At 43.0% G+C, this 16,364-nt stretch overlaps 1 protein-coding gene across 8 annotated transcripts in view; it reads left to right on the top strand.

Moving 5' to 3' along the window:
* ADAMTSL3 (ADAMTS like 3) overlaps positions 1-16,364 on the top strand; it is a 410,509-nt gene that overhangs the window by 317,818 nt on the left and 76,327 nt on the right. For all 8 annotated transcript variants that reach the window (XM_061394516.1, XM_061394517.1, XM_061394521.1 and 5 more), the window contains one exon: positions 2,876-3,029. In XM_061394516.1, the coding sequence (XP_061250500.1) occupies positions 2,876-3,029 (154 nt within the window). The remainder of the gene's footprint in view (positions 1-2,875; positions 3,030-16,364) is intronic.

Raw genomic sequence — 16,364 nt, 5'->3', positions numbered from 1 at the left:
CCAATGCAGGGGACACTGATTTGATCCTTGGTCAGGGAACTAAGGTCCCCGCATGCTGCGTGGCCAAAAGATTAAATAAATACATTTTTTTAAGAAAGGAACTATGACCCAAGTATTTTCCTTTTCATTTTGTTTTTTTCTCCATGTGGAAAGGCAACAGAGAGGCAGTCAGATGATCCATGCATAAGTCTGTCTTATGGTATGGGATCAAGACTTTCAGGGTCAAGAAGACACACCAAGATGCCAAGATAACTCCCAGTAAAAAATCCAGAAAGACACAGATCCTGGTGGAAAAAAAAAAAAAACAGAAGATGCATCATAAATTCATGTAAGGGCAGAATTAAGGCTAATCAGCCAGCATTGGCATCTCAGAACAGAACATACATGTCAGAAAATCTTGACATTAGCTAAATAGTTTAACAAAAGCAAATGGAATGTTTGGAGAGAAGAGATGTGGAAATGTGAATGTGCCTGTCCCTCTTCTTAGCAGTGAGTCAATAAATATTCTCAGATGTCAGAATATATCAGTATCAATATCAGGCTGATCAGAAAGTTCATTTGGGTCATTCCAGTACACCAGCCCCATGCATCCTGTATCCTGCATCAAACCTGGACTGGCGATTCGTTTCTTATATGATATTATACATATTTCAATGCCATTCTCCCAAGTCATCCCCCGCCTCCCTCTCCCACAGAGTCCAAAAGACTGTTCTATACATCTGTGTCTCTTTTGCTGTCTCGCATACAGGGTTATCATTACCATCTTTCTAAATTCCATATATATGCGTTAGTATACTGTATTGGTGTTTTTCTTTCTGGCTTACTTCACTCTGTATAATTGGCTCCAGTTTCATCCACCTCATTAGAACTGATTCAAATGTATTCTTTTTAATGGCTGAGAAATAGAGGGATGGTATAGGGAGGGAGGTGGGAGGGGGTTCAGGATTGGGAACACATGTACACCCGTGATGGATTCATGTAGATGTATGGCAAAAACAATACAATATTGTAATTAGTCTCTAATTAAAATAAATAAATTAAAATAAAAAAGAACATACAGTGAGAAATATCAACTAGAAAAAAAATAGAGATTGTCTTTTCTCCATTGTAAAAAAAAAATAATAATAAAGTTCATTTGGGCCAATCCAATAACCACCTGAATCTCTTATTGGTTTCTTTCATCTTCCTTAACTGCAGAGAGTTCTTTGGGGAATTAGTTACTTGAACTCTTTTCATCTTATTTCATTTTTTCCTAATATGCCTAATAAAATTGTAGTAAAATGTTAAATTAAAATTACATGTACACATGTAATTATGATTATCAGCTATCATTTTTATACACACAATGATTATCACATATCAATGTTATTTTATATATAGCAGCTTGGGTGTTTTTTAAAAAGACCTTTCCTTTTATGTTTTTCTAGTTTTTCAATTCTTGGTCACGGGTATATGCCATTTTTAATATTAAAGTTTTTATTGAACTATAATTTGCATTTCCATTTCAGGTGTACAACATGGAAATTCAATGTTTGTATCCATTACAAAAGGATCACCACAATAAGTCTAGTCCCCATACAAAATTGATACCACGTTGTCTGTATTATGTCATTTTTTAAAAAGCAAAGTCATGTTAATAAATAGATAAAAAAACAAATGAGACATCAACTACAAGGCCCCAGAATCATATGGCAATTAACTACTAAAAATTAGTTACTATCTCAGAAAGAAGAAAGGAAGTAATCGAAATGTCCATCAACAGATGAATGGATAAACAAAATGTGGTATATACATATATCATTCCACCATAAAAAAGGAATGAAATTCTGATACCTGCTATGACATGGATGAGCCTCGAAGAATTATGCCAAGTGATAGAAGCCAGACATAAAAGGCCATGTAGTGTATGGTGGTTTCTGCCTTTCGGCTGTTGTAAATGATGCTACTGTGAACATTGGTATACAAACATCTGAGTTTCTGCTTTCGATTATTTTTGGATATTTTTCTAGAAGTGGAATTATTGGATCATATGGTAATTCTTTGTGTAACTTTTTGAGGGCCTGACAAACTTTTCCATAGAGGCTGTACCATTTTATATTCGCATCAGCAGTGCATCAACATTCGAGTTTATCCACATCTATTTTTTTTAATAATAGCCATCTTAATGAGTTTGAAATGGGAAATGGTATCTCATTGGGGTTTTAGTATTTATTTAAAACATACATGTTATCCTGTCTCTGAAATTTTTTTGCTTCATGTTATAACAAAACTATGTCAGTTATAAACATTCATTTAAAATATTCAGTCACAAGATTAAAAACCTTGTAACTATGTGAGATTCTGGCTGTTAACTTATTGTAGTAATCATTTTGCAATATATATGTATATAAATCATTATGTTGTATACCTTAAACTAATACAATATTATATATCGATTATATCTCAGTAAAATTGGAAAAAAAAACAGGGCCTCATACCTTACAAAATAGCTGAGGCACAAGCCCAAGAATACTGGAGTGGGTAGCCTATACCTTCTCCAGTGGATCTTCCCGACCCAGAAGTTGAACCGGCATCTCCTGCATTGCAGGTGGATTCTTTACCAACTGAGCTATCAGGGGATCCCACCTTACAAATAGATTTTTTTAAAAAAAGAAGGAAGGAAGGGAAGGAGGGAAAAGAGAAAAGGCGGAGGGGAGGGCAGGGGAATGGTGGGTAGAGAGAAAGTCTCCGTATTCTGAAAGATGTTCAGGCCTGGGAACTGCCTACTTATTGGCACACCTCTACATCCTGTTTCACTGTGGGAGACATGGCTATTGCTGGGGACGTGTGTCTGCTCTCGCTCCGCTTGACTCTGTCACCACTGTTCTCATTACAGTGTTCTGTCAGTTGTGGTGTTGGAACCCAGCGGAGACAGCAGATGTGCCAGAAGCTGACGGCCAAAGGCCGTCGGGTCCCCCTCAGTGAGACTCTGTGCCGGCATCTTTCTGGACCCCCTCTGGTGAGATCTTGCCAGATGCCTGTGTGCGGGAGTAAGTATGGAAAGTCCACACTTCGTGGAATCTGCTCATTCTATTTTCCTCCTCCAGTGGTTTCATTTTCCATAGAGCAACTCATTTCTAATCTGTAAGTACAGCAAATCAAGCGAACTCAGCGTTGTTATCAGTGGCAAACAGTATAATATTGATGACCAAGGTACAACTCTAAGAAAAGTCAGCTTGAAGAAATGTCCACCCTCTTAACAAATGCACCCCCAGGCTTCCTCACTTGGGTTTACACCTCGTTGTGTTCTCCGCTTCATCATGATTTCCCCCACTTACAACTCAGGAGTGTTCCTAGTAGAAGTTAAGCTGAAATACTATTTTGTATTGGTGTATAGCTGATTAACAATGTTGTGATAGTTTCAGATGGACAGCAAAGGGACTCAGCCATACATACATATACATGTATCCATTCTCCCCCAAACTCCCCTCCCATCCAGGCTGCCACATAACATTGAGCAGAGTTCCCTGTGCTATACAGTAGGTCCTTGTTGGTTATCCACTTTAAATATAGCAATGTGTTCCTGTCTATCCCAAACTCCCTAACTACTCCATCCTTCCCCCTGGCAACCATAAGTGAAGTACTTTCTGATTCACTTTGCTAATGATATGTGGGGATTCATCCTATTCAAAGTAGATGAGCTAAGTATTTTTAAATATTCAAGTATCTCTTTTGGATACTCTAATAATCTAAAACCAGCAAGGATGAAAATGTGAAATAGCTTTGGGTTTTAAAGGTGACTGTTTAGATACTTCTTCAGTTTATTATAAATAATAAGCTGAGTATAAAGAGTTAATATTATGGTTTCATTATATCCAAAAGCTAAAATGCATGTAGCAGTCATCTCTATCTTCAGTGTACATGAATTAGTATAGGTACATGTACATATGCATGTTTCATGTAGGAGGGTGATAAAAAATGAGCGGAGGGCTGCCCCCATGGTAGCTGAAATTGGGCAGCAGTGTGGTCATGAGAAATGGGGTAGGGCAGCAGTCCCCAGCCTTTTTGGCAACAAGGACCAGTTTCGTGGAAGATAGTTTTTCCGTGGCTGATGAGGAATGATGGTTGGGGATGATTTAAGCCCATTACATTTGTTGAGCACTTTATTTCTATTATTACTACCTTGTAATATATAATGAAATAATTATACAGCTCACCATAATGCAGACTCAGTGGGAGCCCAGAACTTGTTTTCTTGCAGCTAGATGATCCCATCTGGGGGTGATGAGAGAGTGATGGGAAGCAGCTGAAGTACACATGGAGCTTTGCTCACTCACCTGTGTGACCCAGTTCCTAACAGGCCACCGACTGGTACTGCTCTGTGTCCTGGGTGTTGGGGACCCCGGGATAGGGTCCCTTTCCTGATTGTTTCTCACTGTCTTTAAGTATTCACATAAAAAGGAACACTAACTGCCTCAGGTACCCTCCTGAACTTATGGTAAGAAAAGAAATCAGAAGGTAGTATTATTTTTAATGTTTCTTAGGAAAAGAAATATATGTATACACACACACACACACACACACTACTAAGTTTACCAGAAATGTTCCTGAAGAAACTTACAAAACAAAGTAACAATAGTGACTTTTTTTTTAAAGTCATAGCCTTATAGCATTTACTGAGAAATTGCCGGGAGAAATATCAATAACCTCAGATACACAGATGACACCACCCTTATGGCAGAAAGTGAAGAGGAACTAAAAAGCCTCTTGATGAAAGTGAAAGTAGAGCGTGAAAAAGTTGGCTTAAAGCTCAACATTCAGAAAACGAAGATCATGGCATCCGGTCCCATCACTTCATGGGAAATAGATAGGGAAACAGTGGAAACAGTGTCAGACTTTTATTTTTCTGGGCTCCAAAATCACTGCAGATGGTGACTGCAGCCATGAAATTAAAAGACACTTACTCTGTGGAAGGAAAGTTATGACCAACTTAGATAGCATATTCAAAAACAGAGACATTACTTTGCCAACAAAGGTTCATCTAGTCAAGGCTATGGTTTTTCCTGTGGTCATGTATGGATGTGAGAGTTGGACTATGAAGAAGGCTGAGCACCGAAGAATTGATGCTTTTGAGCTCTGGTGTTGGAGAAGACTCTTGAGAGTCCCTTGGACTGCAAGGAGATCCAACCAGTCCATTCTGAAGGAGATCAGCCCTGGGATTTCTTTGGAAGGAATGATGCTGATGCTGAAACTCCAATACTTCGACCACCTCATGCGAAGTGTTGACTCATTGGAAAAGACTCTGATGCTGGGAGGGATTGGAGGCAAGAGGAGAAGGGGACGACAGAGGATGAGATGGCTGGATGGCTTCACTGATTCGATGGAAGTGAGTCTCAGTGAACTCCGGGAGCTGATGATAGACAGGGAGGCCTGGCGTGCTGCGGTTCGTGGGGTCGCAAAGAGTCGGACACGACTGAGCGACTGATCTGATCTACTCTGTGAACCTCCCTGCAGGCATTATTGCGTCATCATATTTAGTTCCCAGCAATTCTGTGAGACAGGTGTCATCCCCGTTGAGAGATGAGGAACTCAAAACGAAGAGAAGGTCCAAGATTTGACCAAGTACCTATGGCTGTCAGTTGGGCGTCTTGGTCTCCTTGATCATGAGTCCATCTGATTCCTGTGCCCATGCTTTAAGCCACCTCTGTGTGGGGATTCCTGGACAACATTCATTTTCCTTCCCCTGGGAATTCTTTAAGACTGAATCTTCAAAATTTTGAGATTCCATAACTTTGAGATCCCAAGTTTTATAGTGTCCTGGATTTTAAGAATGTCTGTGGTATATGGTGCAGTGTCATGGTATAGGCTGCTTATCTGTCTGATTTTTATTAATTGTGGATGGTTGCATAGCAATGCGGCTGGACCATAAACTACCTTAGAGGAGAGTGAAATTAAATTCTGGCAGCTTTCTCTAAAATAATAGCAGAGTAACATGTGGGAACACATCGTGGTTATTAGGGCATGTGGTGTGGTATGAGATGCAATTATAAACTATTTTGACATGCAGTAGAAAGCAGAGCAAATGTATAAGTTTTAGGGATATAAAATAAAGGACTCCATACTGTTGTCTAGCTTGCCAACGTGTAGGTCATGGAAGCAGACAGGAGACAGGAATTTGTGTTCCCAGCACAGCCAAGTCACCCCAAGCTGGGCCCCCACTTCAGCTGTAGGCTGGCCTCATGCCATCCCCAGGAATCAGTGGCCCTGGCTTGCAAAAACAATGGCATCCTCTTCTCCCCACCACCAGGAATGAGCCAGGGATGAGCTTGGCACTCACATCCTCCCCCTGCTGCCTCTGCACCATATTCTCTCTGTCATCTCATACCAAGCACATGGCCCTCACCTTCAGAGGCTTTGACCCACAGGATCGTTTCTACCTTTCTCTAGGACCACTACAGGTCCATTCTTTCTTTCTGACATTTGCCAACATCCAGGACAAACTGCACCCATACTGATGACTTTCTCATACCCTAATGTCCCTAATCCCCAACCTGATCAATTTCCCTAACCACCATCACACCTTGGCATAGGGACACCATGGTATTGGGGTATGGCTTATTAACAATGTTGTGATAGTTTCAAGTAGACAGCATAGGGACTCAGTCATACATATACATGTATCCATTCTCCCCCAAACTCCCGTCCCATCTAGGCCACTGCATAACATTGAGCAGAGTTCCCTTTGCTCTAAGTAGGTTCTTGTTGGTTATCCACTTTAAATACAGCAGAATGTACATGTCCATCACAAACACCCTAACTCCCCCCATCCTCATTCCTCATTGCTTGGTACTCAAATAGCTTTCTGGTCTTCCTCCTGCCCCCATCTCACCGTCTGCTTATTTAGTTAATGCTTCATTGTGACCTTCCTGCACTGCTGTCCTGAGACTTCCTGCTCTTGCACTAGAAACCACTCCTCTTGACTGGCATGTCGTCATCACGCACTTAACCAATGCTGTAGTCAGATCTCTATGCCCTTCCTTAACCCACTGCCTCAACAACCCTACTCATTCAACCCTGATGGGTGATCACCTACTTTTAGGTGGTTTTTGTTGGCTTGTTTTTTTAGTTCCCTGACCTGAGCTACTGGGATTTGCTAAAGAAAATAATGTCACCATCCTGGTTAGACATACTTCATATTCATGCTATCTGATTTACCTGGGAAATAATATGTGGATTTTTTTCCTGTTCCTAAGAATTCCCAAGAAATTCATCGTAGCAGTTATTTCCTAATCACTGTACTGACTCCCAAGTTCTCATGTCTCCATGGATGAACTCATTTTTATTCCACTAAAAATGTCAAGGCTTGTGGCATGGCATAGCATAATGACCTTCTAACTGTCCCTTCTCCACGTCACATCCACCTGCTTTGCTCACCATACTGGAAATCTATGGTCTTCTTTTTATGCCTGATCCCTCAGTGATGGAAGGGGTGTGAAGACAAGAAACATCAAGCCTGACTATGCTGTGATCTTTATTCCCTTTCAAGGCTCCATTTTTAGAAATGTGTCCTAATCAGTGCCTTGAGTTTAAGTGAAAACTATCCTCTTTGGAAGAGTGAGTCTTCTTGCTCTTCATTTTGACCCTTTGATGTGCAGTGGTGTGAAGACTGAGGGGTGGGGGTGGGCAAGATGTTTTGAGCGCTCCCTGGAGGCCAGTGGTGTCCCATACAGTCCTTCCAGTTAGAGGCCCCTTCCTGCTTCTCCCCAGACCTTCCCTGCATTTTCCCACCTCCAACTTTTCCTCCCATAAATTCTTCCCTTCACCATATCTAGTAACTGTCACTCTTCCTATTCTTGAAGGACCAGAACAAATCCTACCTCCCTCTATAATATTTCTAAATTTCTTTAACCTCCAAAAGGTATTATGACATTGTGGTTAAGCCAACTAGAGTCTAATCTCATTTCTTTCAGTATCTCGTCATGTGACGTCAACACAGACTCAATCTCTGTGAGGCTCGTCACAGAGCCCTTTTCATCAATAAATGGGAATGGTAATTATACCTACCCTATAGAATTTTTCTGAGAATTAATACCTAGAAAGTGTTTAGAAGCAGTGCCAGGAGCATACTGTAGGCTCAAAAATATTAGTTATTTTTAATGTCATTAACACCTTCCTTTAATTCCTGTCATGGCTTTAAGATGGGGTAAAATGTAACAGTAACTAATATTGTGTCTTCTGGATCATTAGGATATGAGTTTATATGGGGTAGTTAGGCAATAGCTCTGGACATTTTTTTCATATATAGGCCCCCAAAGCATGTATAATGAGTTGTACTCAAAGACATGTTTTTCAAATGTGTCAAGCTTAGATCAGCCTCAGATTGTTATTAAAAGTCTCAGATTGCTGCTGCTGCTGCTGCTACTAAGTCGATTCAGTCGTGTCCGACTCTGTGCGACCCCGTAGACGGGGGCCCACCAGGCTCCCCTGTCTCTGAGATTCTCCAGGCAAGAACACTGGAGTGGGTTGCCATTTCCTTCTCCAATGCATGAAAGCTAAAAGTGAAAGTCAAGTCACTCAGTTGTGTCTGACTCTTAGCGACCCCATGGACTGCAGCCTACCAGCTCCTCCGTCCATGGGATTCTCCAGGCAAGATTACTGGAGTGGGGTGCCATTGATTAAATGTCTATCTGTCTTGGCTTTCAATCAGGCATCTGAAGAAAATAATATTTGAGTTTAGATTTTTTTTTTCAGTGATGGCTCCTGGTTTAAGGATTCCTGAATTTTGGTAAAGAATTCTTATTTTTAATCCAAGTATTGACATCAAAATGGTTGAGGGTGGGGAGGCACCCAGACATGTCCTGTATGATTGAAATGTCTAGAACAAACAAACAAATAAATAAACAAACAAACGTGTTGCCACTCAGTCATGTCCGACTCTTTGTGACCCCATGGACTGTAGCCTACCAGGCTCCTCTGTCCATGATATTTTTCCAGGCAAGAGTACTGGAGTGGGTTGCCATTTCCTTCTCCAGGGGATCTTCCCGACCCAGGATCGAACCCGGGTCTCCTGCATTGCAGGCAGATGCTTTACCCTCTAAGCCATCAGGGAAGCCCCAAAATGTCAAGAAAAATTGCCTTATCCCCTTCCCAGGTTAAGTTGAATCCTCTCACTTCTCTCCAGCTCCTGGTGGTCCTCCTTGTACCAGCCTCTTCAGCTTTCAGACTCTCATCTTCCCTTCTTCTGCTCTTCCTCTAAGCCTTCTCAGCTTCCAGAAACACCCAGCCCCGCCTGCCTGACAGAGCTGCAGCCCTTGGAAACCCAGCCAGCCCCTAGGCTGCCTCACCAGCACCTTTCTTGGGCTGGTTTTTAACCTCCTGCAGCATCCAACAGCATACATTTATTTTATCTTTTGCTTGTCATTTATTTGTTATTCATTCAATAAACAGTAAGAGTTTACTATGTACCAGGCACTATGCAGTGCCCTAAGGACAGAGATGATCTCTCTGCCTGGGCATATATTGTTTTCAGTGTCAGATGGTAGTATTTCATTATCAGTGCTTTCAATAACCATTCTTCAGATGCTACTGTGTTTTAGATGTTATGATACAAAATGAAAATAATCCATTGTCTGGTCTCTAAGAACTCATAATCCAGTAGAAGAGAGACATACATAAACAAAGAAGAAGAATAAAGTGCCAGTGATGTCATCATGGGATGTAGAAGTGCTTGATCCCTCTAGGGGATGTGAAGGAGAGTTTCATAAAGGAGGACGCTTTGAGTGGAATTCTGCAAGATGTGTCCCATCGTTAGACCCACATGGGATACAGGACAGTCTGAAAAAAAAGACAGCAGTGTCGACAAAGGTGGGGGATGTCAAATGGAGTGGGACATTTCTGGAAACTGCACACAAACCACTACCCTGTGACCTTTTCTTCCCTTTTAATATGCTGTGGGCTGTAGAACAGAGACTTGGGCATGACGAGCATGATGTCTTCATGGCCTCATCCAAGGAGTGCCTCTTTCTGAACAGGGAAATGATTTAAGATTGGATATGGTCTCCTTTGAATATCAGGTGCTGGGACTTAGGGCATGAAAAATAGTTAACCTCCCTTCTCATCCCCTGCCACAAGCAAATATCCCTTTATTTATCAGAGTTCTTATCCTGCCCCTTCCCCAAGAGCTACCAATACCCTGTTTGTTTTAGAAGCCTCATACGCACAAATTTCAAGACTCAGAAGGTTCTACTGCTTTTTCTTTTTAAGAAAGAATTAAAAATACACTCTTGCTGTGCCCTGCTTCCTCCCTTATAACTCCTGCTTGTTTTTATGTGAATCCCTGATCCCTAGATGAAATGGATAATACTGTATGTAGACCGCTGTGTAACTGTCATGATGCAGACTCCAAGTTGTTCTGTATAAAATGCGAAGCAAATGTTTTTATTGACAAACAAATTCAGTAGAATTAGAACAGAGGCTGAAAATGGGTAATGGTGAAACAGAGTGCTTGAGAATGGGCTGGAGAGCATCTTGAAACCCATGCTGAGGAGTTTTGATTTTATTAAAGAAGGAAATGACATAGTCAGATTTTATTTTATTTACTTGGATGGCTATATAGATATATTTTTCAATTAATTTTTATTGGAGTATAGTTGCTTTACCATGTTGTGTTAGTTTCAGCAAAGTGAATCACCCATTCATATACATATATACCCCTCTTTTTTTAATTTCCTTCCCATTTAGGTCACCACAGAGTATTAACTAGAGTTCCTTGTGCTATATACACTAAGTTCTCATTAGTTATCTATTTTATATATGGTAGTGTGTGCATGTCAGTTCCAATCTCCCAATTCATCCCAACCACCCCCTTCCCCCTTGGTGTCTGTACATTTGTTCTCTACCTTTGTGTCTATTCCTGCTTTACAAATAAGTTCATCTGTGTCATTTTTCTAGATTCCACATATAAGTGATTTATATGATTTTTGTTTTTCTCTTTCTGGTTTATTTCACTCTGTATGAGTCTCTAGGTCCATCTACATCTCTGCAAATGGCACAGTTTCATTCCTTTTTATGGCAGAGTAATATTCCACTGTGTATATGTACCACATCTTCTTTATTCATTCCTCTGTTGGACATTTAGATTGCTTCCATGTCCTGGCTATTGTGAATAGTGGCGTACACATAGATATATTTGGAAAATATGAATGTGCAAGTAGAGTCTAGTCAAAGGGATATGACAATATTTAGGTGAGAAAATGTAAGGGCAGAAGTGGTGAGGATGAATTCTAACATTTCAGGTGTCCCATCTAAGTATCCGTTGCCTCGCTAGAACTGGGAGCTCAAAGGAGAAGGGTATGTTTGTGTTTAACAAGCAACTCTGGGACCAGGTGTGGTGAGGAGGGAGAGGGAGCTATTGTTTGTTAACTTTGCTGATTTTTGTGGTATAGATTCTCCCATCATGTGGCTTCCTGCTACCAATGTGACGTCACTACCTGCAGAGTTGGGAATGGACACTAACAATCCCATGGACCTGTGAGTCAATGAAAGGAAGGGCCAGCAGACCAATGGACAGGGAGGATTCGAGGCGACTCCAGTTTCTGCCTTAAAGAATTGCAGGCTGGACTCTGAGGGCCAGGACTCCAGGGAATAAGACAACTTAGAGGCTGCTTTGCAGCCAAAACCCATCTGGGAGTAGCAGGAGTCAAGTGCTGGTGAGACAAGTGTAAACACCCAGCACAGATGGCTCGGGGCAGAAACCTGGTGTGGCGCCAAGGCTTAGAGTCATGGCAGGGATACAACTGGAATCATGGCAGGACACGAGCATGTAAACAGCCTTGGGCACTGGGCAGGGAAGGCTGGCACAGAAGCCAGAAAGAGTACCTTCAGAAGGAAGAGCTTTTCATTTTCTAGAAAAGCTGAATGATGTGGTGTTTCTCATGTCCGGTGCATGGGAGAGATGCAGGGATGGCTTGGTGTCCCCATACTGCCTACAGCCCCCCAGTAGGATGCCATGGGTTCCTGTCCACACTGTCTCCTCAGGCTTGTCTGGTTCGGCAGTTTGGGGCACATACAAATGCAGAGGGAGGCAGTCACCCCACACCAGACAGATTCCTACCCAAGAGCTGTGTCAGAGGATGCCAGGCTCCAGGCACTGCTCCGAAGGAACTGACAGGAGTCACAGAGAGAAACTGGCCCAAGTCCTAGCAGATCCTGGGTCCCAGAGCACTGCTCAGGCACACCTGGTCACTGAACTGCTCTATACCTGGTGTGAGAAGTGGCTAACCAGGCCTGGTTGGGAATGGGTCTGCCTTCCAGCAGATGGACATGCAGCCAGAGGGAGCGGCTGGGCTATTTGTGTGGCTCACCCAGCCATGGGCCAGTCCTTTACCAAGGCTAAACACCACCTGTCACCTGCAGACTCCCCAGCCTGCTTTTGAAGGCATCATGGCCCCATCTGTTAAGACTTTAAGCCCCAAGCTTAGCTGGGGACATCTGGCTATCAGTTCTAAAGGTACTTAGAACCCATCTCCATGGTAACTAGAACCCATCTTCACACAGGATGCTGTGTGGGATCATACCAGCCTCAGATCATCTCCAGCCTGAACCCTGAGGTAGGCATGTGCTTCCTTCCCTGTGTGGGTTTCGACCCCTTCCCAGTAAAAGCAGGAATATTCAAGCTATGGTCTCATCTGTAGCAGCCCTAAGAGAGTCTCTCTCCACCCCTCCCTCAGTTGCACAAGTTCAAAACTCTGACATTGACCCAGCTTAAACTCTGATTTAAACAGTGAATTTCAAAGCCATCCACGTTCACCATCTGTCTTTCCCATAATTCATCGGGATTATGGGAAACAATGACCAGACAGGGTGTTCAACTGAATTCTTTTAAATAGTAATAAAAAGATGCCTGTATAGGTATCAGTATATATAAACACATGTATGTAGGTATTATGGCTAGGTATGTGTATACACATACATTACACACCCTGCATTGTGACAATAGGCCACTTTTAAATATTCATAAAAAGCAACCAGCTAATTAAAATTAATGAGTGTTAGTCACTCAGTTGTGTCTGACTCTTTGTGACCCCATGGACTGTAGCCCGCCAGGCTCTTCTGTCCATGGGATTCTCAGGCAAGAATACTGGAGCGGTTTGCCATTCCCTTCTTCAGGGGATCCTCCTGACCCAGGGATCAAAACCAGGCTTTCTGCATTGCAGGCAGATTCTTTCCCCTCTGAATTGCCCATGCTAATAAAAAAGGAAATAAGCAAGACTAATATAGAATTATGTCTTGAATTTTACATTTCCATCATATGCAGGCACAAATTTAGCTCTAAACTTGATAACATAAGTGCTGTCTTGGAAAAGGCAACCTGGTCCTTGACACAGTTCAGGGTTCATTGGGTAGGAAATGAATGAATTACTCGGAGGAAATACAAGGATTCCTGATGGTAAGACCACAAAGCATCCTCCTGCTTCCTCCTACAGAGGACACTGCATGTTGTAAAGATTTTGGCAGAGTTCTCACAGAAAACACAGTGGCTGTTTCTTATTTTCCCTTCCCTGTTCACCAGTAGCAGCCCATCAAATTATCTTTGAGTTAACCCAGTGAGACTCTCTGGGGTGGTGGTTCTCAATCTTTGCTCTACATTTCAGTCTCCTGGGGAGGTTTTACAAATTTTGATGCCCAGGCTTCTGTTCCCCATAGAACATGGAGAGTGGGACCCAGGGTAGTAAAATTAAAAAATAATAACAACAGGTGCTCCTAATTGGCAGCAAAGTTTGAGAACCACTGCCTCTAGTCAGAGTTGATACTGAAACTCTACACACCAGTATGTGTTATTGTTGTTCAGTTGCTAAGTCCTGTCTGACTCTTTGCGAGTCTATATGATTTGGGAAAGTAGAGAAATACTTCCAGGTGGTTAGTCAATAGCCTTGGCCTGAACCCCAGGACTGTCTCCCAGCTGCTTGGACTCTTCTGCTGGGAGTGGTCCAACTTCCTCATAATGTACACTGTCGGGAGAGGAGACACTCAGAGCAGCAGTGTTACAACAAGACCTGGTACAGGGCTATTGCCGCCATCTGTTGCAATGGATCGAGCCCTTGTTGTGCAGACTGCTATTATGAGTGGCATCTCTGGGACTTCCCTGGTGTTCTAGTGGCTAAGACCCCATGCTCCCAATGCAGAGGGCCTGGGTTCCATCCCTGCTCATGGCACTAGATCCCACATGCCACAACTGAAGATCCCACATGCGTCAGCTAAGACCCAGTGCAGCCAAATAAATAAATGTTTAGTTGCCAAATCGTGTCCTACTCTTTGCGACCCAATGGATTGTAGCCCACCAGGCTCCTCTGTTCGTGGGATTTCCCAGGCAAGAATACTGAAGTCGGTTGCCATGTCCTTCTCCAGGGGATCTTTCCAACCCCAGGATCTCCTACAAGGATCAACCCATGTCTCCTGCATTGCACGCAGATTCTTTACCACTAGAGCCATGGGCAAAGCCCAGTGTTTGCAAGTCAAAGTGTTAGTACCTCAGTCATGTCCAAATTCTTTGTGACCAAGGGGCTTGCTAAAAAAAAAAAAAAAAAAAAAAGATGGCATCTCTGCCTATAATAATGGGTAAACCACAAATTTAGCAGGAATCCTCCTCCTGCTTTTGACCACTATTGAACAGCAATAAGTTTAAAATTCTGTGTTGCCAACCTAAAAAGAAATCTCTATGTCTTAACTGACTGAGGAGATCCTGATGTCCTCTGTGAAGCATCTCTATCCCAACAGGTGAACACATACACACGACAGGCCATCTGGCTCCACTTCAAGCTGATCCGAGGGGGAGGGAGAGTTCCCTGGCAGAACCTCGGACAAGGGGCCTGGCCTAGAAATGGCATCTCAGTGGAATTTGTGTGCAGACTTATTACGCCTGTCCCTCATTTAGAACACACTCTACTGCAGAAGTTGGGCATCTACCCCTGCTGTTTTTCTGAACCTACTGCCACCCCACACCAAAGCAGGCAGCAACCAGACCCTAATGGGATCATGAACCACCCAAGAGAAGTCAAGAGTTATTCCAACAAGCACAATCTGGGTAGTGTCCAGGGCCTGAGAAGTCTGTCTTAAGTGGACTTCCCTCTGGTGATCTAGCGATTAAGACTCCACACTTCCATTGCAGGGGGTGCAGGTTTGATCCCTGGTCAGGGAACTAAGATCCCACATGCTGTGTGGCAAGGCCAAAAAGTTTCAAAGACAAAAACAGAAATGGAGTTTCAATCTAGTTCTTCTCCCAACATACCCCTACCAGTGTTACAGCCGTAACCATTGCAAGAACCATAACTGGTTCCTCTGAGGCTCTTAGGCCCCTGTCTCATGACCTTAATTCCACAGTATCATTGATGTGAGTCCAGTCTCTCTTCTGTCACTCCCTGGTGCTTCCTGCCCTCTAGCCCATGGACCTACATACATCTTCAAAGAGGAATCAGACTCCCACCCACATCACATGCCCCTACCTACTCACTTCAGTATCACCCCAGAATGCATTGAGACCTTCCTTCCTGCAAGTGAGTGGTGGTGCGGGGGGTGGGGGTGGGGCGGCAGAGGGCAAGTGGGGGAGGGAGAAGAGCTGCTTCTTTTGGGGGATGGGATCTGGGGAGCATCTTCTCTGGCCTCCGCCCAGGAACAAGGAAGAGTCAGCCCACCTGTGATGCCTCGCTGCTTGCCCTGTTGATGCTGGCTGGACCCGCCTTTGTCAGCTGACTAATAATGTCTGAGAGCTCATACATCCCACTACTGTGCCCTTGATAAAAATGCTCTGACTTCTCATATTCCTCCAGTGAAGGTGTTAATATCACCTGAGAAAACTGAGGCTCAGAGAGAGTAGATCACTTATTCAGATGGTAGTGCTGAGATTCACTTTCACCGTTCAGCTGGCTTTCAGGTGCCAGTTTGAGCTTTTCTTCTTCCATCACTGGCTTATTCAGGCCCCCATGCTAGTTTCACTGACCTGCTTGGGTGATCTGCTGTGGTTCCCAGCTGCATCCTCCTTTTCAGATCCTTCAAATACATTCACTCACCTCCCCATGCTCACTGCCTCCTTCAGATTTTGGGTACCCTTGGCTGAGCCATACAAGATCCTCAAGAGCCTCCCAAATGGTGGAGGCCCCACACATCAGACGTCCCCTTATTGATGGAAACATTTAACCATTTAACCTCATGCCTCCCCAAACCAAAGGCTCCTTTATAAAATAATTGACATGATTTCATGCAATTCATTCAATCTTGCATTCTTTGCTGCTAAAGTGATATTTGTGAAATTTGTCCCAATCTATGGATATGTATATATATACATACATATATAGCATAAATAACGATATATATATATATTTTTTTTTTTT

Source organism: Bos javanicus, chromosome 21, assembly GCF_032452875.1.
Source record: "Bos javanicus breed banteng chromosome 21, ARS-OSU_banteng_1.0, whole genome shotgun sequence".
In the NCBI taxonomy this organism is placed as follows: Eukaryota; Metazoa; Chordata; class Mammalia; order Artiodactyla; family Bovidae; genus Bos; species Bos javanicus.
This window is presented reverse-complemented; position numbering and strand designations above follow the sequence as displayed.